We start from the raw sequence: 26,545 nt of genomic DNA, 5'->3' as shown, positions 1-26,545 counted from the left end.
CTGTGAAAAATAGTTTTTATTGTTTAACCTTTTGATCATTTGTTCACAAAATTCACAAAAATACTCTGCTCTAATGAAGATCAAACAATTGCAAACAACACAGCTTTATCAAAATAAATTTATTGTTAAATATAGGTGTGCAACAATTATTGGCACCCTTTTAGTCAATACTTTGTGCTACCTCCCTTTGCCAGGATAACAGTTCTGAGTCTTCTCCTATAATGTCTGATGAGGTTGGAGAATACATGGCGAGGGATCTGAGACCATTCCTCCACACAGAATCTCTCCAGATCCTTCAAATTTCGAGGTCCATGCTGGTGGACTCTCCTCTTTAGTTCACCCCACAGGTTTTCTATGGGTTTCAAGTCAGGGGACTGGGATGGCCATGGTAGGACCTTGATTTTGTGGTCAGTAAACCATTTTTGTGTTGATTTTGATGTATGTTGACGTATATTTTGGGATCATTGTCCTGCTGGAAGAACCAGCAGGTGCAAACAGTGGCATATATACTAGTGTGCTCATTAACCAAAAACGTAAATCAGGTGCAGGTGGTCATGTGACACTGATGAGTATGGTGCAGTGGCCGCTGGGAAATAAAGTCCAGAGTTCCCTCTTTGATACATGACAGAACAACCCCCCCCACCCCCACCCCACCCCCACACACACACACAAGGGCACTTCTCCCTTAGTGCCCAAAATGCAATCCCTCCCTCTGATGGTCATGGCCCCCTGGGCAAACTGTCCATCCCCAGCTGTACCAGGAGACTGAATGGCGTCCTCAGCAGAGCAAGAAAGCAACGGAATGTCCTCAGCGGAACAAGTAAGCAGAGTGGCGTCCTCAGTGGAACAGGTAAGCAGGGCGGCGTCCTCAGTGGGGCTGGAACCTGCCTCTGTGGGGCAGGACAGCGGGACAACTTCCTCAGCAGGACAGGAGAGGGGAGCGAGGTTCTCCGTGAGGCCAGAGAGAGGAGCGAGGTTGTCCGCGAGGCCAAAGGGAGGAACTATGCTCTCCGCGAAGCACAAGGGGGAAACAATACCTTCCGTGGATCAGGAAGTGGGAGCGACATATGGTGCGCAGAAAGAAGATTAACAACGTCTTCAGCGGAACATGGAGGCAAAGCGATGTCCTCAGCGAAGCAGGATGGCAGAGCGACATCCTCAGCCAAGCAGGTAGGCAGAGCGACATCCTCAGCTGGGCAGAAAAGTGGAGTGCCTTCCTCTGCAGAGCGGTAAAGCCAAGCGATGCCCTCAGCAGTGCAGAAAAGCAGGGTGAGTTCCTCAGCGGAGCAGGCAAGCACAGCAGCGGTGTGCGTGGGGTTGGCGAACAGAGGGGAGCACTTGGGTATGTTGGGACAACGTCTTCAGCCAACCAGGGCGACTGAGCGATGTCCTCAGCTGATCCGAAAGGCTGAGCGGCATCCTCAGACAAGCAGGGAGGCTGACTCACGTTCTCCACTGACTATATCCGCTGGACCAGATCCACAATAGGGGAGGGAGGGTGGGAGATCGCACCAGCCCAGTCAACAGGCTCCCACTTGTACCAGGACTCCTTCATGTCCTCCTGCTGCTTACGTAGCGCAGCTACTTCCAAGTTATAGGTCTCACGTTCTGTCACGTTTCAAAGGTGGAGAAGGAAGCAAGCACAGATTCTTAAATATTTAATAACAAACAAACCTACGAAACACTCTACAACTATGAAACAAAACACTGTGGCAGAGACAAAATACGGCAGCATAGACAAAGGTATAGTAAGACGAATACGTGAGACAAGGAAAGCAGTGCAAACAGTGGCATATATACTAGTGTGCTCATTAACCAAAACGTAAATTAGGTGCAGGTGGTCATGTTACACTGATGAGTATGGTGCAGTGACTGCTGTGAAATGAAGTCCAGAGTTCCCTCATTGATACATGACAGCTAATATCTCTACATTACACACACACACAAACACACACTGTTCATCTTACTCAAACAGCCAGTCAGTTTTTAATATCGAGTTCAATATATGATCATTTCACAGATACAATGTCCAACGATCATCCAGTCCGATTTCAGTAAATTGCACAGTAGATGTAACAGGTTGGGTTAACTAAAGGACAGTAAAATAGTGTTGTCCTAACAATTACTAGAATGCGATACCTGATCCAGGTTTCACTTTTCCTGTCTTTATTTCTTCTTTTCCCTTCACCATTCACTCGTCTGCCTTTTCATCTTCCCTGTTCTCTGCCCTTCTACTTTCTCACAGTCACACAAACGTGGGGCAAATGTGAGAAACAGGATTAGCTCCTGAACACAAGAACACACAGCTGATCATAATAAGATAAAAGATTTTCATAAAACAACAGTTGCACAAGGGAATCCAAATAAATACAAAAGCAAGAAATGCATCAGGCCATACGTGAAATGTTTAAGACGATATCAGTGACAGAACTGGAACTTTTCAGAGGACAAATAAGTCACTGAGAATGTGCTATACACCAGCTAACATCTGTCGTCTCATTTAAGTGGCATGATTATAGGAATTAAACTATTAATACCCTTAATTATTTATTTCAGCTCACAGATAAAAAGTGAACACTGCGTTGTCTAATTTAAAGTCACACTTTTTTATTCTGTTACTCATGTTGAAGCATGTTATGCAGTAACTACTGTGAATTATTCACAGTGAAAGGTGTGTAATAGTGCAAGAGTAACAGTTATAAGTCTGGACCCACCAATGGGTCTTTGAGATTGAAGGGTTAAATAATCAGTGCCCACGTTTCTATTTGATAGTATTCTATCACAACAAAATCACACATTTGGACCTGTGAGCAGTGAAATGCATGCAAAGCAGATTGCTTTGCTATTGCTTGTCTTCTGTTTGAAAGGAACTTAGATGATTTCCTTCTGTGTATATTTGCATGGGCAACATTTTCTGCACTCAGAGCTATGTATGGGCTGTAATGCCTGCTGCAGGTTTCTCTGGGACACATGATTGCAAGAGAAATAGAGATATTTGTGCATAGGTGCAGAGGCCAAACTAAGGAATACGCAGCATGACCCACTGCAGCCTTCATAGCTTCATGAGCCTGTGTTTTTTATTCTTACTGTAAATTTCAGGCCACTATACTAGTGCCAGATCATATTCATTCTTCATTTTTTCTTTTACCAAAATGATAACAGGACAAGATCTTGCACCTGGCCAAACATGCCGACTAATATGGGTGTAGTGGGTGATTATTGATTGTTGAAGCGCGTCCATGCTTGTTTTGTTTTTTTTTGTGATTTTGTGACTATGTGACATCATCTTTTCCTGAGCAAAAGGTGTCAGCATCAGTGACTTCATTCTCAAAGGTATTTCCCTGAGGAGTTTTTGTTATTACCACAGAGACAGTGACAAAGAGCCAGTTCTCGTAATTCAAGAGAACAAGAGAAAATAAGAAAACAAAATACCAGTTTAGCACCGCCTCCACAATTACCTAAAATTACCTTCACAATAAAATTACCTTCAAAAATACCTTCACAATGAAAATGCAACTTATAATGATTTCTGCAGTTTCAAAATTATTCAACCCCTTCGTGGCAACTATATTTAGTACTTAGTAGAGTACGCTTTTTCTGTTATGACCTGCTGCAAACGAGATGCATAGCTTCTGGTAGCGTTCCTGAGAAATCTTAGCCCATTCCTCATGAGCAATGGCCTCCAGTTCAGTAATATTCTTGGACCTCAACCGCCTTCTTCAAATCCCACCAGAGATTTTCTATGGGGTACAAGACAGGTGACTATGATGGCCCTGTAGAATCTTCCAGGACTTCTTCTGCAACCAAGCTTTGGTGGAATTTGAGATATGCTTGGGATCATTGTCCTGTTGGAAGGTTCAATGACGTCCAAGCTTCAGCTTCCTCTCAAGGAAGCTGAAGTAAATGGCGTAAACGGCGCCTTACTTGCTTGAATGTCTATTATCAAGCTTGGAAGGATCTTCTGGGTGATTACAGAGCATTAATGGAGACTGAAAGATCATCTTATTTCTATCAGACTATTGTAAACAATCAAGGAAATCTCAGACACTTGTTCCAAACCATAAACAGATTGCTTCAAGTTAATGCTGTTACCACCTTGCCTGTTTCTCAGCAGCTATGTAATTCATGTAATTCTATGTAATTCTTTTCTATGTAAATCTTTTATAAGATTGATAATGTTCGCAAACAAATTTCTCTCACATCTGCCTCCACCGATCCACTGTTTCCTCCATCGGGGGTTATTACACCTGTGCCAAAAAAAGAAAATGCTGCCCTGGATGATTGTAACAATTTTCATCCCATCTGAAATCTTCAGTTTTTGGCAGAAATACTTGTTGTTGCCTCGCAATTGTGTAATGATCTTACAATTAATAACCTCTTTAAACCAATTCAGTCAGGTTTTCGTCAATTTCACAGTACTGAAACGGCGTTGGTCAAAGTTACCAATGACTTGTTGATGGCCTCTGATTCTGGAGCTACTTCCATTCTTATTCTTTTTGATCTTAGAGCCATCTTTGATTCTGTTGATCCTGGTTGTTTACTTTCTCGCCTTGAAAGTGTTTTTGGTGTGTCTGGGACAGTTTTAAACTGGTTTAAATCCTATTTTACTGACGTTTTTCCAGTTTATTTCTATGGGTGGTTATAGGTCTGACAATAGCTCTGTGCTCATTGGTGTTCCTCAGGGCTCAGTTTTAGGCCCTTTACTTTTCAATATTTATTTATCTCCACTTGGGCATCTGCTGCAATCACTTGGCCATTATCACTTCTATGCTGACGATACCCAAATCTTGTTTTCTTTCTGACTGTATTTCTGAGATAAAAACATGGATGAACAATTATTTTCTGTCTGAATAGCGGTAAAACTGAAGTTATGCTTATAGGTTCCTGTCAGCAAATTCTCAAAGCTGGTCCACTGTCTTTATTGTTGATGGCTCTGTTCTAGAACCAATTTTTGATACCAGCTTTACATTTGATTCTTTGTTTAGAGCACTGTTAAAGCATCCTTTTTTCACCTCAGAAATATAGCAAGACTGCGCCCTATGCTAAACTTCTCTGTAGCTGAAAAGCTGATAAACTCCTTCATTGTCACTCAAATAGATTATTGTAATGCCCTTTTATCTGGAGTTTCTAAATCCTCACTTAATAAGCTCCAATATATGCAAAATTCTGCCGCCTGGATCCTGACTGGGACCGGGACATGCAATCATATTACTCCTGTTTTGGAGTCCTTGCACTGGCTCCTGGTCAGGTTCTGTGTCGATTTTAAAATTAGGATGCTGACATACAAAGCATTACATGGCTTGGCTCGTTAGTACTTATCTGCTTTGTTAATCCCTTACACCCCAGATCGCAGACTACACTCCTTACAGTCTAATACATTGACTGTTCCACAAACCTCTATAAAATAAAGTTTACTATTATTATCATTATTATTAAATCAGTGATCAGAACAACTACACTTGACACACAGTTTGACATGTTTAACCTCAAAAGTGCTCAAAAGGCACTTGTTGTCTTTATGGCTTTTTACGTCATGTTCTTCAGGGATTACATATCTGTATCTGTCAAGGGTTATTACTGTGAGAAATGCTATTAAAGAGGTCAGTTTAAAAGCAGTTCTTGAAATAGTTCACCCCTCATTTGCACAAAATATTATAATGATTATCATTATCACTTAAGCCAAGACTTGTTATAGGTTTTTACATTTAAGAAACCATAGCATTGATTACTATAATAGGCTTAAAAAAAAAACATTAAGAAAGAAATAATAAAATCATTTCTAAAATGTCATTTTGCAAAGGGACTGAATTTGCTCTTGTATTCTGAAGGTGCATGTAGGCAATACAGAGCCTAGACAAGTCTCACCATAAGCAATATTCACAAATATTTGAGTAATTGAATATTCTCAGCCAGTATTCATGACCATAAAAACAAATGAAAAGTGTACACTACAGTAATATTGTTATTTGAGATGTATAGCAAAAGTATTTATGATTACGATGTCTACTTTCTCTATCAGTGTTTGGAATTAGTTCAGACCGAGGACAAACGCACAATAAAACCACCCTCCTGCCCAATGCACCATCTCCCCACTGTATCCAATTTAATCAGATCTGTCTGTCCATCTGGGTCCTAATATTCTCCAATTATGAACAAACACACACAGAGCTGGGGGTCTGCTATAGCTGGGCACTCCCTGCATCCCTTCTCCTGATTCATTTCTGATATCATGGCGATGGCTAGGAGGCCATTTTGTGTAGGTTGAAAGGTCCCCATTACAGCTGTTTGGAGACATCAAGGAGAGTTATGTGTTTGTGGTGTAATTGCTATCAAACTGCCCCTTGATGCTGTAGTAATAAAAGCTCAGGCCGCCCTTGGTCATGTTAGCCTCTTCCCCCTAGCATAAAGCTTCTTCTCTAGTTCACCTTTGCTCTAAATTTGCCCCACTCCACTTGGTATGGTCCATCAGGACTCCTCTTCAAGCACATACATTAATCATTCCCCAGAGGGCTGTTAACAGCAATTGTGTTAGTGGTGATTACCTGAAAGTGTTAGATCACCTGTAAATGCCACCAGCATGAAAATATTGGCACTTACCGATGATGGTCAGAGCAGAACATGGTTGTGGTGCACTACAGTGCATATATTATACAAGAACAATGTATGCTCACCCACTGCACATACAGAGAGGCACAGATCAACATTCAGCAAAAAAAAAAAGAAAAAAAAAGTACTCACTCTTTCTAAAGGGTTCTCTGGATAATTATTGGGTCTAGTTTTCTAAAGAGGTGCTATTTGGGAAATTTTGTAGACTTTTTTTTAATTATTATTATTATTAAACCTTTAACACTTTCCCCAGATGGACAATCCCAAAAAAATCTATAGGGTGCTAGATGAAAGTGCGCACACACAAGAACACAAACTGCTGATTTTCCTGGCATGTACATGAGGGAGACCCTCATTTTATAATGTGAAAAGCTTCAGAGTTTCCATATCACCTCATCAGTGATGGTTGAGCACAGATGGACATCAGAAGATGATGTCAAGTAGAAGACTGATACCTGTGCCTGATGAAGAGCACAACAATCTGATTAAATGGAGATGAAGTGGAGAGTATAATACAGACATGACAAGCTATGGATATAGTTGTAACATCTTATGGTTTCATTCAAGCCCAATATGTTCTAAGATGACCAGAAATCCATACTGCTTACAACCCAGCCATCCATTTTCTATACCACTTATCCTGCACAGGGTCGCAGGGAACATGGAGCCTATCCCAGGGGACATGGAGCACAAAGCGGGGGACACCTTGGATGGGGTGTCAGCCCATCACAGCACACAATCTCACACACACTACAGACAATTTGGAAATGCCAATCAGCCTACAATGCATGTCTCCAGAGCACCTGGAGGAAACCCCGAAGCACCGGGAGAACACAGAGGAGCTTTATGTGTGGTGTAGATTTGGCCTATCATTTTTAAACAAGACTGAACAAAAGCCAGTTTATCATTGCATGGGTCTTTATTTCTCCCATTTATGGTGCTTAGAGAAGGAAACACTACATTAAAGAGGCATGCCACAATGACAGGCTTTGCAGGAGTCGAGAAGCATGTCGCTGTGGTCATGGATACAGTTTCTGTGGAAACAATCAAACCATTATTTACACTTTTTAATGTCTGGAGATTCATTTCCCATGCAACTTTAGATCTTTCCAGGCATTATGTGTTACTATTGCCAAAAAAAGAGCCATTTCAGTGCAGGGAGACAATTACAATCAGTCCTGACACAGCACTCATGTCTGAGAAGAAACACTACAGTACTTCTCTGAAAGAAGAAGAAAGGAACCTGACTGATCCTCTCAGCATGTGATAACATTTCAAACTTATTTGTGTTGATTATCCTAGTAACACTAGCACAAGATTATTAAGGCTCATTATGTTGTCCTCCCTCATGGGTTCAGGCAGAAAAAAAATGCTCCAGACTTCACTATCAGTGAACTCCTGGTGCACCCTCAGCTCCATTCAATTACACTAATCACTGTTAATTAGCTTGATTATTGCAGGCCTCTGCAGCACATATCCAAAGGTGCTGACGATTTACAGCAACCCAAAAAAGGCCAAGTAGCCCACTCACTTCTGTCAATCAATTGTTCCTGGTTGAGTTGATTGGTAGAGACCAGGCATTTTTCCTCATATATTGAAGCTATGACCCACTGATACAGTCTGGGTTTTGCAGTCATTTTCAAAGGAAATGTTTCATTTTGAAACACATGTTTCAAATGTATCACATACAACACTTTCGTGTAGCTCAAATTTCTTCCATATATTCAAAACTCTTAGTGTTCTGTGCTTTCATAGCATGATCACTCCTTTTTTGCTGTTTAATATTATGTGCTTTTTGAGCCTTTTCTTGCCTTTTTCCAAAAGCAGTGAAAGATCAATTGGGAGCAGACACTGTTCCAGCAGGGTCTCGCTGTGCTGTTTGATTGAAGATTGACGAGAGTGGTCTTCAGAAAATGTGCTCATCTTTAATTGAAAATTGAGACAGTGTTAAAATGAAATTATTGATTTGTGCATTGGTCAGGCTATGGACTGACCTGCATGAATATTTGGGCTACAGGAGGCCAATGGAAGAAGCAAAGCAATGAGGGTGGGCTTTTGATAAATTGGTAGGGCCTTGCACAGAAATATGACTGGGAGTATTTTGGAAGGATCATGGAGGCTGGGAGGCTGGAAATAGTATTAAATCCATACTAGGTCCCTTATGGGCAAACTGTTCAAAATATATATAAAATATATTTGTATACTTAGAGTTATTAGTTGGTCTTTCACTAACAGCACATTCATGAAACTTTTATACATTGTCCATTAAATATCCATTCCATTTGCATTAATTTAACTGACATATAGCCTTCTCAAATGAGTGATGTTTTAGAAGGTATACATTAGTGTTTTATAACACTATGATAGATGCAAAATGTATTAATACTTTAGTTTAAAAACAGGAAAATCATTCAGAAGCTATACATTACATTGGAATGGTGCTTTGTAATAATGTAATAACTGAATGCAAATGGACCACCACCACTTAAATACATTTCTCAAATGATAGCTTTACATTTCATAGAATATATCTAACAGTTTCATAAAGGTGCTCTAAGACACAAGATTAACTTGGAGAAAAATGAGTGCATACAGCAATTTTTGATAATTTTGCCAACTCATAATAATAATTTGGGTAATTCATGTAAAGCCAAATTAATACTCTGTGAAAACTCTAACCTCTCAAGTTTTGACATACAGTATTTGATTATATATTTTAATGTGACAACACTGAAGAAATGGCACTTTGCTCCAATGTAAAGTAGTGAGTGTACAGCTTGTGTAACAGTGTAAATTTGCTGTCCCCTCAAAATAACTCAACACACAGCCATTAATGTCTAAACCGCTGGCAACAAAAGTGAGTACACCCCTAAGTGAAAATGTCCAAATTAGGCCCAATTAGCCATTCTCCCTCCTAGGTGTCATGTGACTTGTTAGTGTTACAAGGTCTCAGGTGTGAATGGGGAGCAGGTGTGTTAAATTTGGTGTCATTGCTCTCACACTCCCTCATACTGGTCACTGGAAGTTCAACAAAGTGACCAAGTTGTAGCAAAGTGTCATTTGTTCAGTGTTGTCACATGAAAAGATATAATCAAATATTTACAAAAATGTGAGGGGTGTACTCACTTTTGTGAGATACTGTACTTACACAAACCCTTCAGAATTTCATTATGAAATATGTATAACATTGTTTTGAATGTAATATATTGTATGTAGGCACACAGACAACAAATCCAGAAAAGGTTCATTCTAACTCTTTCTTGTGTCTCACATTCAGTGGTGGCTCATGGTTAAGGCTCTGGGTTACTGATCAGAAGGTTGGGGGTTCAAGCCAAGCTGACACTATTAGGCCTTTGAGCAAGGCCCTTAACCCTTTCTGCTACAGGGGCGTGGTATCCTGGCTGACGCTGTGCTCTGACCCCAATTTCCTAACAAACTGGGATATGCGAAGCAAAGAATTTCACTGTGTTGTAATGTATATGTGACAAATAAAGGCTTTGTCTTCTATCTTTCCTTTATCCTCCTATACAATGCAGTTGGTAACATACAACAGCACACTCTTGGACATTGGAGCCAGAATGATGGAGTTAATAATATTAGAAATAGTATTTACATTTATAATTGCTGAATCGCACAAAGTGGACTTACTGATCCAAGTCTGAGCTCATCGTATGTGTGGAGTTATGCATTTTCACCCCATGAGTTTTATCCATGTTCTCCATTCCCTCTCACCTCACAAAATTGCCCATACATGTGAATGAGTATGTGAATGTGTATGCATGATGTCCTGTGAGGGACTGGCATATAATCCAATGCCTCATGTCCAGAGTTCCTGGATCCTCCACAACCCTGAACATGATGAAGCTGTTACTAAAGATCAATGAATGAATAACAAGCCTGAGTTAAATGAACATGCACTATTCAATTGTTCCATTGTGACTCTAGCCACATCTGCAGTTATGCAGTGTTTATAAGTTATTGATATAATTTACTAGCCACAAGATAATTAAACCTCATATCTGATTTTATTGCACACTTTATAGCAATAGGGGAAATATATGCAACATGTATAGGTAAGAGACTTAGAAAAATAGAAATGAAAACAAGGTAATTAGGTAATGTTCCTACCAGTAAATGAGGCACAGCAATTTAACAATCTTCACACCACTGAGTAATTATACATAAAAGCTAATAGAACAATTATAACATGGTCTGCTATATTTACTCTAATAAGCCTATAAGGCCACAAAGTCTGGGCCAGTAAAGCAGCACTGTTGATCTTTAAAAGCTGTCATCTAATTACTAAACAACAGCTCATTCTACTGAATGCACATTTTTCCATGCAAGGAAAAAAAATTATATATATATATATATATATATATATATATATATATATATATATATATATATATATATATATATATATATATAATGATGTACAATATATATATGATTAATATGGAGTGACGTACAAGAGCACAGGGATGTTAGAGAGGGGGTCTTATGAGAGATTTTACCCACTGTATCTGAAAACAGACATGGGATGGGAACATTCTGGGTGGAGGATGTAAATTCATAATGTAACCGGTTGTGCATTACTGCATTACTGCAACGGCTTGGCATTTACTGAATGCAAATGTGTCTGAGGGAAAATGCCGATGACTTTTTTGTTGATGGTTCATGCTTTTCTGCTCACCATACTTGTAAAGTGTGATTATTTTTTGTTACTATATACTTCCTGTCAGCTCAAACAAATCTGGCCAGTTTCCTCTGACCTCTCTTATCGACAAAGTGTTTCCACCCACAGAACCGTTGCTCTCTTTCACTGTTTTTCGCACCATTCTGTATAAACTCTAGAAACTGTTTTGTGTGAAATTCCTAAGAGATCAGCAGTTTCTGAAATACTCACAGCAGTCCATCTGGCACCAACAAACATGCCATGGTTAAAGTCACTGAGATCACTTTTTTATTATTCTGATATTTTATGTGAACATTGCCTGAGGCTGTACCTGCCTGATTTTATGCATTGTGGATTGGCTGATTAGACAACTACATATATATATATATATATATATATATATATATATATATATATATATATATATATATATATATATATATATATATAATATTACTCAAGTAAAAGTAATAATGTTAATAACATAAAATAATAAAGTATCCAATAAGAAGACTACTGAAGTAGCAAGTCACTAGTTACTTGATTGAATCTGATTAAAGTGAAGGGAAAATCCTGAATCTCAGACTACATGGAGGACTGTAAGTCACACCTCTCCTTGAAAGTCTGTTCTGTTCTGTTTATAAATACAAAACCTTTGTTCAAGATGAAGCTGCATATCCCAGTCCTGTGATGGGTACAATAACACACATCCTGTCATTTTCAACACAAAATCTCACACACCAAAAAACGTCTGGGTTACGCATGTAACCATGTTCCCTGAGAAGGGAACGAGACGTTACTTTAGCTGAACGCTGTAGGAGGTGCCCTCAGTGTTCAGCTAACATAACGTGGAGTTCCCTTTGAAAGGGAACAAACATTTTCCCAACAGTTAACAGTGTGTGTGTGTGAGACGCTCATTTCTTCCCCCTTTTTGGCCAGGACTGAGCTGATAAAAAGGTCCACTGCATCGTATCATGAGAGTCGCGACCTCATTATATGTGATATAAAGTAATTAATAAAACTGCATATATACATTAATATGTAACTGTAATGGAGGAAGGCCACCGAATGTAAAAAAGTAAAAGTACATTTCTGTGATTAAAAATAATCTTGAGTAAGATTAAGTATGGCCACTTAAACCTACTCTTAAAAGTTAACCTAATCTTAAAATACTGGTTTTGAAAAAAGTTTCTCAAGTAAACATAACATAGTAATTGTAGCATGTTACTACTCACCTCTGTGTTATTTTATTTATTTGTTTGTTTTTGGCTTCAAAAACTTCTACCTTTTTTAGAACATAATAGTAATGTAGATGAGCTCTTTTTTAACCCTATTGGTATTGATATCATAGTCTTTTTGAAACATATTGGTTATCTACTGAGTAAATACAGTATAAATACTGGAGCTTATGCTCAGGGTGTCAGATCACTTCTGAGAATTCTCATCGGTGTGGATCTTGTGTGGTGGAATGGAACCAATAAATCTGGACCCTTACTTCTTCTCACTCACGGCTGGTGTCTTTTTTTCTATCTCCAACTGTGTTCAGAGGTAGATGTGAGTATTTGCTTCTATGTTGAATTTTAAGTGTTTTTGGGTAATAGGCTAAATTTGAACCAGCAACGCACACTAGTGCATTGTTTTATGACCAATTGTCCATTGTATGATGTGAAAAAAGTGCTTTAGGACATGCCTGTTTATCTTCATGGGTCTTTACACATTTATTCTGTGTCCAATTTGGAAGCATGTACTAAAGAACTAAAGAAGTATTTACATCCTGAAGATAATGGTTTTAAGAAATTAGCATAATGTAGATGCTCATACACTCACGAACACTTTATTGGGAACACACACTAATACTAAGACTATTAACTAATCACTATACTAATACTGGGTAGAGCCTCCCTTTACTCTCAAAACAGCTTCAGTTCTTCATGGCATAGATTCCACAAGATGTTGGAAACATTCCTTTGAGTCTCAGGTCCATGTTCACATGATTGCATCACACAAAGGCCAACTCATTGTCATGTTCATGAAACTAGTTTAAGATGACTTTTGCTTTGTGACATGGTGCATTATCATACTGGAAGTAGCCATTAGAAGATGGATAAATTGTGTCCATGAAGTGTCAGCAAGGATATCCAAATATGCTGTGGCATTCAGGCGATATTTGATTTGTATAAACAGACTCACAGTGTGCCAAGAAAACATTGCACACACCATTACACCACCTCCACCAGCCAGGACTATTGACACAAGGCAGATTGGGTTCATGGATTCATGCTGTTGGTGCCAAAGTGGAACCTGATGTGGTCTTCTGCCGATGTAGCCCTTCTACCTCAAGATTTGATGTGCTGTGTATTCTAAGATGCCTCTCTGGTCACCACAATTGTACAGAGTGGTTATCTGAGTTACTGTAATCTTTGAGTCAGCTCCACCGTGCCTGGACATTCTCGGTTGACCTCTCTCATCAACAAGGCATTTCCATCTGCGGAACTGCTGCTCACTGGATGTTTTTTCTTTATTGGAGCATTCTGAGTAAACTGTACAGATTGTTGTGTGTGAAAATCCCAGGAGATCAGCAGTTATAGAAATACTCAAAACATCCCGTCTAGCACTAACAATCATGCCACGGTTAAAATCACTGAGATTCCATTTTTTGCACATTCTAATGGCTGATGTGAACATTACCTGAAACTGCTGGCCCGTATCTGCATGATGTTCTGCATTGCACTGCTGCCTTACAATTGGCTGATTATAATTGCATGAATGTGTAGGTGTACAGGTGTTCCTAATAAAGTGTTCCATGAGTGTAGATCTGAAATGAAACCTTCATTGTGATGTGAAAACACAGAATGTCAGCTTAAATATTTAAGCTAAAAAAAAAGTGTTCTATCACTTCACCATTATGACTCTTGTCACTGCAACCATAGTCGATTGCTGTACAAAAGGTTACAGATCATTTCAGCACTAGTTTCTCCACTCAGCAGTGTTCTGTTGGCCTGTCTAGTTGACACTATCCTATTTATTTATTGTATTATTATGCACTTGTCTCGCACTGTCATGTATTTACACTTTATGTAGTCTTGTGTACCATGCTACTGTATTGTATCGTGTTGCACCATGGTCCTGGGGAAACCACATATCAGTCCAATGTACAAGCTATATAGAGGAATGACAACAAAAACCACTTGATTTGCCTTGAATTGTATTTTAAGTGTATAATGGGTTTAAGCATACACTGCTATTTCAGGGAACCATAAATAATTGGACAGTTGGGTTTATTTGGTTATTGCATCAAACTACCAAGTAACCAAAAGCAGCCCAATATAAAAACCTTTCTGATTTTTTGCAGATGTAGAACTCATATCGAGAGTCATGTTTTTATCATGTGTTGACATGACAACCAACAAAGAGTGTAAAGATTAAAGTCAGGGTTGAATCAGCCCAATTTTCTGTATGGCCCTGTCTAAAATCAATTCAAACATGTTACAGATATCAGAGCATCAATTCTAAAGATAATGATTTAGAAGCCATGGTTGCTTTTCTTTTGACTTGAGAGCTAATATGAACAGCATATATACTACAAGAAGTGGAACATACTAACACATATTCTAAGAGCTTTTCAAGGACAGGGCTGAACAGAGTCTTTGTTGTGCTGTCTACTACACTATTATTATTTTGTCACAAATGTGACAGACAATTAAGAAGAGAGGCCATTTTTAAAAACTGACAGGTTGAATAGAAATGTAAATTTATGCATTGACCCCAGTGTGTGTGTGTGTGTGTGTGTGTATTGTGGTATATTGTTTCAGAAATCCATGAAATCCAAAATTGACATGTCTTTCTTCTTGCTCATAATCCCGAGGGCCCTTATACTGTATTGATGTCCTGATTATGTCTTTGTGTCTGTACTTTATTTTAAACTGCAAAAAAAGTGTACGTACTGCATGAGTTGCAGAAACTCTGTTCTGCCAGAATAACAGACACAGTGCAAAACACCTGGGGCAGGTGTGGAGAGGGGAATTTCCACAAAAGTGTGTGACAGAAAAAACAAGGAAGTTCTTATTTGTTCCTACATGCTACTGTATATGCATGCTAGTGTGGTTGGTGTAAACATTTATTACATGTGCATGTGTGTGTGTGTGTGTGTGTGTGTGTGTGTGTGTGTGTGTGTGTGTGTGTGTGTGTGTGTTTGTGTGTGTATTGCAGGTCATAAATTTCCACATTAACTCTTATGGCTGCTGACATTTATCCTGGGTCGCTGATGTATTATATACTGCATTTTAAAAATGACACTGTATACCTCCTTTCTGCTTTGCTTTAATGATCCTTTTGTGCTTTTGACCCTTCATATATTTAAACTTTTTTTTTTTTTTAATCATTTAAAGCACGTTATATTTGACTTTATTATTATTATTATTATTATTATTATTATTATTATTATTATTATTATTATTATTATTTTACAATTACCTCTAAGCTCCATCAAAGCTAAACTGTGAAGGATTCACACACCCAATTTTATAGCTTTTTTCTAATCCCTACTACCTCTTTTGCTTATCAGGATCAGATTCATATGTGGAAAAGATTTTCTGAATAATAGATCAAGGCTTTTACACTAAGCTTACCTGGTAAGATCTATGTGGTATTATACAATTATGCACATAATATTTTGGAAGGGATTTTATGTGATATCATACTCAATCTCAGTCCCATGACACCATGTTTACTGAAAGATATACTGTGGAGCCATAGTGTAGATTAGGATGCTTTAAACCCAGTGGGTTTAGCAGGAAATATTACTGCAGTCCTGGGGCTGCGATTACAAGGAAATAGTAAAGCCAGCAGGATAATTGCATAACCACTATTTTCCAGCTTCCATCTGTTTCACCCTCACACTAGATATCATGTTGAATAAGCTTGCTATTGTGATGCAGCTGCATTTACATTTTTAAAAGATTGCTACACATAAATGATATAACTATGGTACATTGTCCTTTATGCTTTCGCTCAACTATATGCTATACATACTTGTATAGATAGATGGATACATGAATGAAGGAATTGTTTCTCAATTGTTTTCAGCTGTGTTCTGCACAGTTAAAACTCAGTTAATATGCTTCTGTCATTCAAATCCTTGCCATGCCTCCCATGCATACCATGTTTACAAAAAAGTCCTTTTTTTGTCCTTCTCTTGCATAGTGTAATGAAGTGTCTAATTTCATTCATATATTTAGAATTCTACAGTCTAATTTGATATTAAAAGCATATTCCTATAAATGCTAGCATGAGAGTCACTACATTTTCATGTGATAACATATACTAAGTTCCATGAATTATACTACCATGAAAGATAGAATCAGTGTTTTATAAATACAGTACTTCCAGCTGTCATTGCCTAATCCATGGTTTCCGCAAGATAAGCCAGTAGCAATTCTCATTCAGTCAGCTGATATCTCTCCATTCATCTCTTTCCTCCACCGACCCTTACCATAATATCAGCGTGGCCATCACAGGCAGCCATATAAGAACTCATTCCCTCGTTTTAATGATATTATAATGGTGTCTGAGAAAAATTAATGATCCATCAGTGCATGTTAATTAAAAAGAGCCCCCTGGGAACTCACCGTAATTGCCAATGATATTCAAACAATCATTACTTCATCTCAGATTTGATGAAATACATTTATGTTATTCCCTTTCTTGCTAAATTAGTTGCCTTGCTTTGTCATGGAAAATATCAGTACTAGCTGCTGATGAAGGAAAAACCTGAGCATGCTTCCATCTCTCTCCATGCTTCGCCATTCCCTCCCTCTCTCCCCTCCTCTAGTGTGTAACAAGCGGATTGGATGTGTAATGTCTGGGACAGTACCATTCCTCCAGACAGGGTCCTCCACAAACAAAACCCAGTGCCCTTGACCAGTAATACAGCCTGTGCACACATTCACACACACAGTGCCCTCCACTAAAATTGGCACCCTTGGTAAATATGAGCAAATAAGGCTGTGAAAAATTGTCTTTATTGTTTAACTTTTTGATCTTTTGTTAAAAAAAAAATTCACAAAAATATTCTGCTCTAATGGATATCAAACAATTTCAAACAAAACACAGGTTTATCAAAAAAATATATTTGTTGAATATAGATGTGCAACAATTATTGGTACCCCTATGAATTCATATGAGAAAAATATATTTGAAGTATATTCCCAATGATATTTTATATTTTTTCTAGTACACTTGGGTGACAAGATCAGGAAATTGTTCAACCATGACTTTCTGTGTCACAGGGGTATAAATATGAGGTAACACACAGGCCAAATTCCCTTAGTCATTCATAACAATGGGTAAGACCATGGAATATAGCTGGTTGTTGAGCTTCACAGAAAGGGAAGTGGCTATAAGAAAATAGCAGAAGCGTTGAAAATGCCCATTTCCACCATCAGGGCAATAATGAGGGTGAGGATGATTCGAGTGGCCAAAAAATATGAAATATCAAATATCAACAAATATTAAATGAAAACCTGACTGCCTCTGCCAGAAAGCTTAAAATGGGCCGTGGTTGGATCTTCCAGCAGGACAATGATCCAAAACATACATCAAAATCAACACAAAAATGGTTTACTGACCACAAAATCAAGGTCCTGCCATGGCCATCCCAGTCCCTTGACCTGAACCCCATAGAAAACCTGTGGGGTGAACTGAAGTCCACCAGCATGGACCTCGAAATTTGAAGGATCTGTATGGAGGAATGGTCTCAGATCCCTTGCCATGTATTCTCCGACCTCATCAGGCATTATAGGAGAAGACTCAGAGCTAGGTCTTCCAGCAGGACAATGATCCAAAACATACATCAAAATCAACACAAAAATGATTTATTGACCACAAAATCAAGCTCCTGCCATGGCCATCCCAGTCCCCTGACTTGAAACCCATAGAAAACCTGTGGGGTGAACTAAAGAGGAGAGTCCACCAGCATGGACCTTGAAATTTGAAGGATCTGGAGAGATTCTGTGTGGAGGAATGGTCTCAGATCCCTCGTCATGTATTCTTCAACCGCATCAGACATTATAGGAGAAGACTCAGAACTGTTATCTTGGCAAAGGGAGGTAGCACAAAGCATTGACTAAAAGGGTGCCAATAATTGTTGCATACCTATATATATATATATATATATATATATATATATATATATATATATATATATATATATATATATATATATAAACCTGTGCTTTGTTTGCTATCCATGAGAGCAGAGTATTTTTGTGAATTTTCAATTTTAACAAAAGATCAAAAGGTTAAACCATAAAGACAATATTTCACAGCCTTCTTTGCTCATATTTACCAAGGGTGCTAATATAATATTAGCGGAGGGCACTGTACACATACACATACCAGGTGCATTAGTATGCAGAAGGCATCTCAGCTGTGGCTCTGCCAATCCACATTTACACACAAATACAAGACGCACATCCTGGTGGCAGAGTGGCTAAGCAATGACATCTGAATATTCCAGTCATTTTCCATTTATTGCAAGGCATGGCCAGATAGAATAAAGCACGCATGCACATACAACTGTTTACTCCAAACCTCGAGAACACTTTATTAACACTGATTGCCTGTTTTCACCACATAAACATCTTCATTAGTTTGTAATATTTGCCTAAAAACAATTATATTGCCTAAAAACTTTGAAAATCCTTTTCAGCACCAGGGATAAAAGATTCTTTATTGATTAATTAATTTTATAATTGATTAAAATGTCATTTATTGGGCAAAACTTTCACAGATTACAGAGACTCATCTGTAATCAGTAAACATTAATTTTTCACATAGTGATCCCATGAACAATTGTTGACATTAACTTTGTTCTCAATTCACTTTTCGTCTACACGGGTTTGTGTTGTAGAAAATACACATGCCAGTATTTACCCTCAACAGAAAGAGAAGAGCATATCAAAGCCCAGAGCAGATGATGCACAAACAGCTCAACGGTGCATGGGATACAGTAGGTTTTCAGTACTACTGGAAAGTCATTACATTACTCCAGTCTTATATGCATTGTCTGTTTATTAAGGTCCACATTGAAGTTCCACATTCCACGGTCTTGCTTTTCAACTCTAAGGCTCTTGTGTGTCTTTGTGTGATTTTCTGACGCAGTATAACCCACGACAAACACTACACACTTCACTTAGAAGAGGCCTACCGTTTATCCGGAGAATCACTCTATGCTTAGATAGTAGAAGACGATATTCTTATATCTCCCCTAAGCTCTGTGTTCCAGAGAACATAGGGAATAGCAGCTCAGTAGGTGTTTTAAAGTCAATATTGATACTTCAAGTTGGCTTTTCTTAGTTCTTGGAGGTTTTATATTGATAAATATACTTTTCATTATATATTTTTCACACTCCATTTAGCTACCAAAATAGCACTCAAATAGGAGGGTTTCTTTTAACTCTTCCTGTAGTTCCATGAAGACCATCAAAGGGGCTTGACTGCAAAAGACAGGTCAGTAGTTATCTTTCAATAGCAGAGGCATAATCTCAGGACACAGCAATGAGAAATAGATCTCAGTAGGTCAATATTGACATGGTAAAAATGTTGGCAGCTTAAATGGCACCAATAACTCCTTGACGTAATATTGGATCTTTGCTTTGCTGGAACCCAATTCAGGCAGTGGTTCATTCCTTTCCTGAGGCCTTGCCCTATTCTGTGAAGTTTCATGCCTGGGTGCAAGGAGCAGGAAATAGGATAAAAACTCTAGCCCATGGGCATAATTAGCCATGGTTGTCTGGTTGAAACATTGCATTGACTGTGCTGCAATCTGATGTCCATTGGCTTCAGGCTTGTTACAGGTGTCAGATAAAGATGGGCCTCTAGGTCATAAACGTGGTCAGCAGCCTTGGAGCGATCCAAATCCATGACTAAATCAGCTATGAGCTCCCAAGTAAGTACAAATGCCACTGTTGATGGGTATTTGACAGCTCTGAAACTTTGGACATTATAAAGATTGGTGGGTTCTGGTTGATGAATGGGTGGGGGGGGGGGGGGGTCTTGCAAGAATTCTGAACAGTAGATGTGATTAGTAGGCAGTGTTAGAAAGATGTACGTCTCATTTATTGGCATTGTGTTATGTGAGCAAGTCAGATATCTCAACCTTAGTCAGCAACAAGGTAATCTGTCTCTGGAACAGTATGTAAGCACTGACTTTCATGGTGTTGTTGTAGATTCATGGGCTCTAAATGGATTTCTGATCTAAAAGAACAGATCTTATGGCTGTCTGTGAAAAGACCCTGCTGTAGCTAGCACGTTCTGAGGAATGGAATATATGTATAATTTGTGTTTGTCTGTTAGACACAGATGAGTAGGATGTATCACTCAGTAGTCTCTACATTCTACACTTCAGCTGCATTTCATGTTAGAAGTGTCTTTGTGTGGTGGTAGGTAATGTAAAGAAGAAAGTCAGGTAGAATGTTTCCTGTAAATTTGCAGGTTATAACATACAGTTATGTGAAAAAATAAGTACAGCCCATGGAAATTGTTGACTTTTTTGACATATTTGGACAAGCAAACATTTGATCATCTTTGAAACAGTGCCTATTAATAAAGTTGATCAACAAAGCCACAAGAGAAAATAGCTGTCTGTGGTCAGCACCAAACATGTCTGCTGGTACTGTGGCCGAACAACTCTATCTTTGATTCATCTGTTCAAAGCACATTGTTCCAAGAGGCCTGGTCTTTGCCTATATGCTCAATGGCAAACTGTAGTCTTGCAAAGGCTTTTTCCTGACATGCCTCCCATGCAGGTCAAATATATGCATTCTCTTTCTGTTTGTAGACGCTTGTATTTTGACACCAACAGTCTTACTAGCAGATCCTGTGATGAAATTTTGGGGTTCTTGGAGACTTCTTTTTGCATCAGACGATCTGCTCTTGGGCTGAATTTGCTGGGACGGCCAGTCTTGGACAAATTGGCAGTCGTTTGGAAACTATACCATTTTTAGATGATTTTCCTTATAGTGGAATGATGTATTTCAAATAATTTGGAGATCTTTTTAAATCCCTTGTCAGACTCATAGGCATCCACTACTTTTTTTTTTCTGAAGGCCTTATAGAACTCTTTAGATCTTGGCATGATGACGCCACACAGCCCAATAACAAAGGGAACACCAGACACTAGATATGAGAGGGGTATAAATAAGACAGGTTCTTGAATCTTGAACACCTGATTCTAATTTTATGGATTTCAAGGTGTGATACATTTAGGGGTGTACCTACATTTTCCATGTGACTGATCTGTTTTTTGTTCATTTAAATTGTGATAATTACTACAAAATACAAATTTTTAGTATTTGGTTTTTGTAATAATTTATGTGTCATTTGATAGAGTCCATCACCTTTATTAATAGGCACTGTTAAGAGGATCAAATGATTGTTTGTCCAAATATGTCAAAAAAGCCAACAATTTCCAAGGGGTGTACTTATTTTTTTCACATGGCTGTATAATATAATTCAGACATTACTACATTATCCCACTTTATCTGAATTTCATGCTTCTGCTGATAATAAATAAATAAATAAATAATGAGCTAAGTTGGCATGGCCCTGCTGTAATTGGGGCATGTCTTGTCACATTACATCTCTCTCTTTTCTGAATAATAATGTACTGGGAAGCTCCTTGTTACTATCAGAGCAGAGACAGGGTCAAACTCCAGCCTCCTGCTTATTAAATCATGACAATAAGGATTATATTTAGCACAATGTTCTCATTCTTAATTGTAAAACTTATTGAAAAGTTGTAATTGATTGTCCTGTTCTGAGACAGACAGGCAATAACATGAGGAAGAGACAGAAAAAGAGAGAGGATCTCCAGAAAAGGCTTTCTAGAGGTCACCTTCACACACACACACACACACACACACACACACACACACACACAAAAAGAGGCTCTGATTCAGGTTTTACAAGGTGCTCCTTCCAAAAAAGAACCAAATGTACTTGGCCCACTTTGATGTAAATAAAATTTGGGTAATTTTATTTCCTGATGACGTACATCATATTTGAATATACAGTATACTTGATGATTCATGTGCCACTAAATGCACAGTGGAGGCTGAGTTATTAACGTTCTGGACTAGTGATCAGTTGCTGGTGAGCAGCAAGCAATAAATAAGCATCTGTGGATGTGTGATGAGTGAGTGAATGCGCTACACCTGTTACTCTGGTGGTAAAGTGTATTATGGTTTGGGAGTAACCATGTGAGCTGTCCAATAAAGAATCGCCTTTATTCTATCACACAGCACTCGCTCTCGTCTCCCTGTCTCTCAACACCCCCACCCCCAATCCACCTGACCCAAAAAAACATCTGCGTGTGTGTTCAGGTGTGGGCTAATCTCAGCTTTCTGTCAACACATACATAAATGTTCAGAAATGGGCAGAGGACACAGAGTTATTCAAATGGATAGAGAGCAAGCTCTTCCTTTTCTGTGTCCTGTAGAAGGGTGTTATTTCAGGCAATTATGCTGTTAAAACAGAACAACCTGACATTGGCCATGTGACTCAGAGATACAAAAGACTAATGTCAGAAAAACTTCAGCAACCTCTTAGGTGACACTCAGTAAAGGGCAAAGCAGGGACTGTTCCTGCTCTATGCAATACCTAAGGAAGGAATTCTGAGCAGCTGTTGTTAGCTGGTCTCTGTGTGCTTTAGGGAACACTGTGACTCCCTCTTCAATTTTCCCTAAGCTGTGAAGCTGCATTAACACATTTAGTCATTAAATGAGGAATAAACTTTTAGTAAACTGAGTACACAGAGTACAAGATTAGGAAGACCAGTGTATCATGAGCCTGAGAATGTGTTGTACGCATGATGTGTGCCAAGCAGAGTACATCGTTTTAAATGATTATATACATTATATACAGTATGTTTAGTTGTATATTTGTAATTTAAGCACTAAACATCTCATTTCATTGTGGAATTTCAGAATTTATGTTGGAGAATAAATCCGACCCTAATGCTCACAGTATGTGGGTGTATGCAGTGTGTGAAGAGGATGGTGAGACAGGTGTTTTGTTTTATACTGTGGCACTCATAACAGAAATTGTACTTAGCTGCTGTAGTTATTTGTTCATAACGTTTACCTTCAGGGAAGACACTGTGACTCTCAGTTAAGTGGCTGACAGCTGTGCCCTTGACAGGCAGTACTTTTACTGTGTTCCTAGCGATGGAACAGAACAGAACACTGTGCAAACCTGAGGTACATTCTGGTACTATCTGTTTTAGTTTTGTTTGTTTGTTTTTTTACGTCTGGTACCCCCTGTTTCTTTGAACTCAATGAGGAAAGTTAGGCAAGGCAAGGCAAGGAGAGAAAATAAACTTTAACATACTTTATAAATATAATGTACTGTATATAATATATAATATAATTATACTTTAAAGCACACCTATTATGGTTTTGAAACGTACCTAATTTGGTTTTAAAGGTCTCATATGATAGATTTACATGCAGGCAAGATCAAAAAACACTTTAATGTGCTAATAATTTAAATTGCAGCATTAACTTTTAACCAGAGTCACAAACGACTCGTTAAATGATCCGTTCTAAAGGATTCATTCTAAACTCCTTTCAGAGCGCATACTCTGCTCTGATTGGTCAGATGTCCCAGTCTGTTATGATCGGTCTACCACTGTCAACGTGTTTCAAAAAGGAAACGCCCACTTCCATAACGAGTATCAGCTCCGTCTGTTCACGAGCAGCAGATGAAGACCAGAGGCGGGGCTTTTTGTTACAAACCTATGTAGGTTAGTACAGGGAGTAAAGTCTGGAATTACTAACGACTCGTTTCAGCTGTTCAGAATCGCTTCCTTCTTTTGGGAGTCAATAACCCCGTTCGTCATGCGCTTTGATTTTTGAAACTTTGCAGACTTTTTGCATTCACCAACAGCTCTATAATACACTACATGAAAGGTAATATTTGACAAACCATAATAGGTGCACTTTAAAATAAAGTATGCTAGCCTGACCCAGAGCACTTTTCGGGCTGCATGGATCAGTAAATGTGAGGTGGCCACAAAAACATGTCATAAGTTGCTATCAGAATCAGAATCACAAAAAGTTATCAGAATCATTTTATTTGCTGTATGTACAAGTACACAGGAATTTAATTCGGCAGATCAGTGCAAAAACATATAATGTGCAATAGGTGTGTAAATATACAGACGTATAGACCAACAAAGAGCAGACATAAATACTGTACAATAAGCGATAAATACAAAGCAAAATTCACATACAGTACAAGAACACAATCAATACAATACAGAAACCTGGTAAAGGCACGCTCAGTTCTGCTTATTGGCTGAAATGACCAAAATTTCCGGGCCAGTAATATACATTGACACCTCTACTTTAGAAAATATATAAACATATCGGGCGCAACAGTAAACTGTTCGCTCTATTGTCTAGAGATTGTGAGTTTGAACCTCGATGATGCCTTCAGCCATCCGTGGCTAGGTGTTCAAGAGAGCAAACTTGGCCATGCTCTTTGGGTGGGAGGAATGGGAAACTCTCTCTACCCTGTCAATCTCAGTGACACTAGTCAATCATCGGTGTCTGTGAGCTCACAGATACTAAAGGGGGTGGATAGCGCTGTCCGAGTGTGTTATGCCACTCCATAAGGCAGCAACAGTCTTGGAGGTAGCAGGTGATAGCCCTTGCTGTACCTGGTTAGTAGCTGACAGGGGAAACTTCACTGGTGGGTGGGAATTGATTGAAACTAAACCAATTTTGTGGGGGGGTCTGTTTATAATTAATTAAATGAGTTCAGTTTATAATCAGATGCAGACTGCCCATGATGCACCCATACATATACATATATTTATATACATATATACACACACATGTAGCTGATACAGGTGCATTCAAAAATAACTGCTACCCATCCAGATATACATTACAAGCACAACACTGGAGCAAAACAAGGAAGTGACAGAGACAGAGGAAGAGAGAGAAGGTGGAAAAGGGGAAAAGCATACAAGATAGACCAAGACAGAAAATGAGAGAGGCAGACAGCAGGAGACTGACCGTCTGTCTAGATTGGTAATGGAGCTGGAAAGCTGGTTTAAAAAAAATAAAAAATCACGTGCACTATAAATCCCGCACCCATCCCCCCAACCTCCTGCTTCTTTGGCATGGCTTGGCAGACAGACAGAAATGCATTAGCAGTGTGACTAAAAATAAAGAGCTACTCAGATTCCATGCCTGTCCTCCATTTGACTATTCATTGTGTTGACAATCTCCAGTCACAAAGGGTCCATGCTCACCTTGTTTAACATAATTATATGCATGCATTTGTTTTATGTTGGGTTTTTTTTTTTATCACCACCATTCTGGATCAGAGAATAATGATAAGCATACTGTATGTGGCCCTGAGCTTAAACAACAGAAATGCTGAAAACCACCATGTATTCCAGGTCACTGCTATGCAGTGTATGTTGCGTTCCCATGATATGTATACTTTACATTTACTTTACATTTTAACAGGTAAATTGCGCTTGAGGGTTACAGCTGAGCCATAATAGAAGCAGGTTCTTTTACTCATGCTTAGGCCAGTTTCTTCCAGTCTCCCAAGGTTCTTTCAGCAGACACACAAGGCAGGCTGTGGTACATTGGAAATCAATCAGGGCTCATATAAAGCCTGAAGCTTTTACCCAGACGTGAGTGAAAGGGGGATGGGGTGCAATGGGGTGGTGCCTCAGAACAAGGGGAGGTGAGTTAAACAGTGAGATATACATGGATACAAATGGCATACAGAGAAAGGGTCATCAGGTTAGGCTTTATTAGCCAACATAAGCAGTGTGATCACTTGTCTGAGCAGCCATGTAAAACTCGAGCCTGCAATCAGTTTGAGTGGTGAAATAAAGCTTGTGTAGGCTATCATCATGTTATGACTGCTATATCAACAGACACTTCTGATTTATTAATGAAAGCAATACATTATATGAAACCTGCCTAATAATTATCATAAACCTCTGATACACTATATGACTAAAAGTTTGATGACACTTGGCAGTCACACCTTGCTATGTGGGCCTTCCAGAGAAACTGTTGCCACAAAGTAATCACACACCTTGCACGCCATGTCACACCATTAGGTCTCTCTGACATACAAGAAGTACACTGAGCTACAAATTCAGTTATCATGAAATTTTGAAAATGTAGTTACACAACTTTGTTTCAGCAAAAATGTATAGCCCTTGACTCA

At 38.8% G+C, this 26,545-nt stretch overlaps 1 protein-coding gene across 1 annotated transcript in view; it reads left to right on the top strand.

Moving 5' to 3' along the window:
• Nucleotides 1–10,200, top strand: part of myo16 (myosin XVI) — a 152,303-nt gene extending 142,103 nt beyond the window's left edge. Inside the window, exon 36 of the mRNA XM_053680906.1 lies at nt 9,884–10,200. Coding sequence (XP_053536881.1) covers nt 9,884–9,900 — 17 coding nt within the window. The 3' untranslated portion in view covers nt 9,901–10,200. The remainder of the gene's footprint in view (nt 1–9,883) is intronic.
• The last annotated feature ends 16,345 nt before the right edge of the window (nt 10,201–26,545 follow it).

The sequence above is a fragment of the Ictalurus punctatus genome, chromosome 6, assembly GCF_001660625.3.
Source record: "Ictalurus punctatus breed USDA103 chromosome 6, Coco_2.0, whole genome shotgun sequence".
Taxonomy (NCBI): domain Eukaryota; kingdom Metazoa; phylum Chordata; class Actinopteri; order Siluriformes; family Ictaluridae; genus Ictalurus; species Ictalurus punctatus.
Note: the sequence above shows the minus strand (reverse complement) of the source record. Positions and strands in the feature narration are given on the sequence as shown.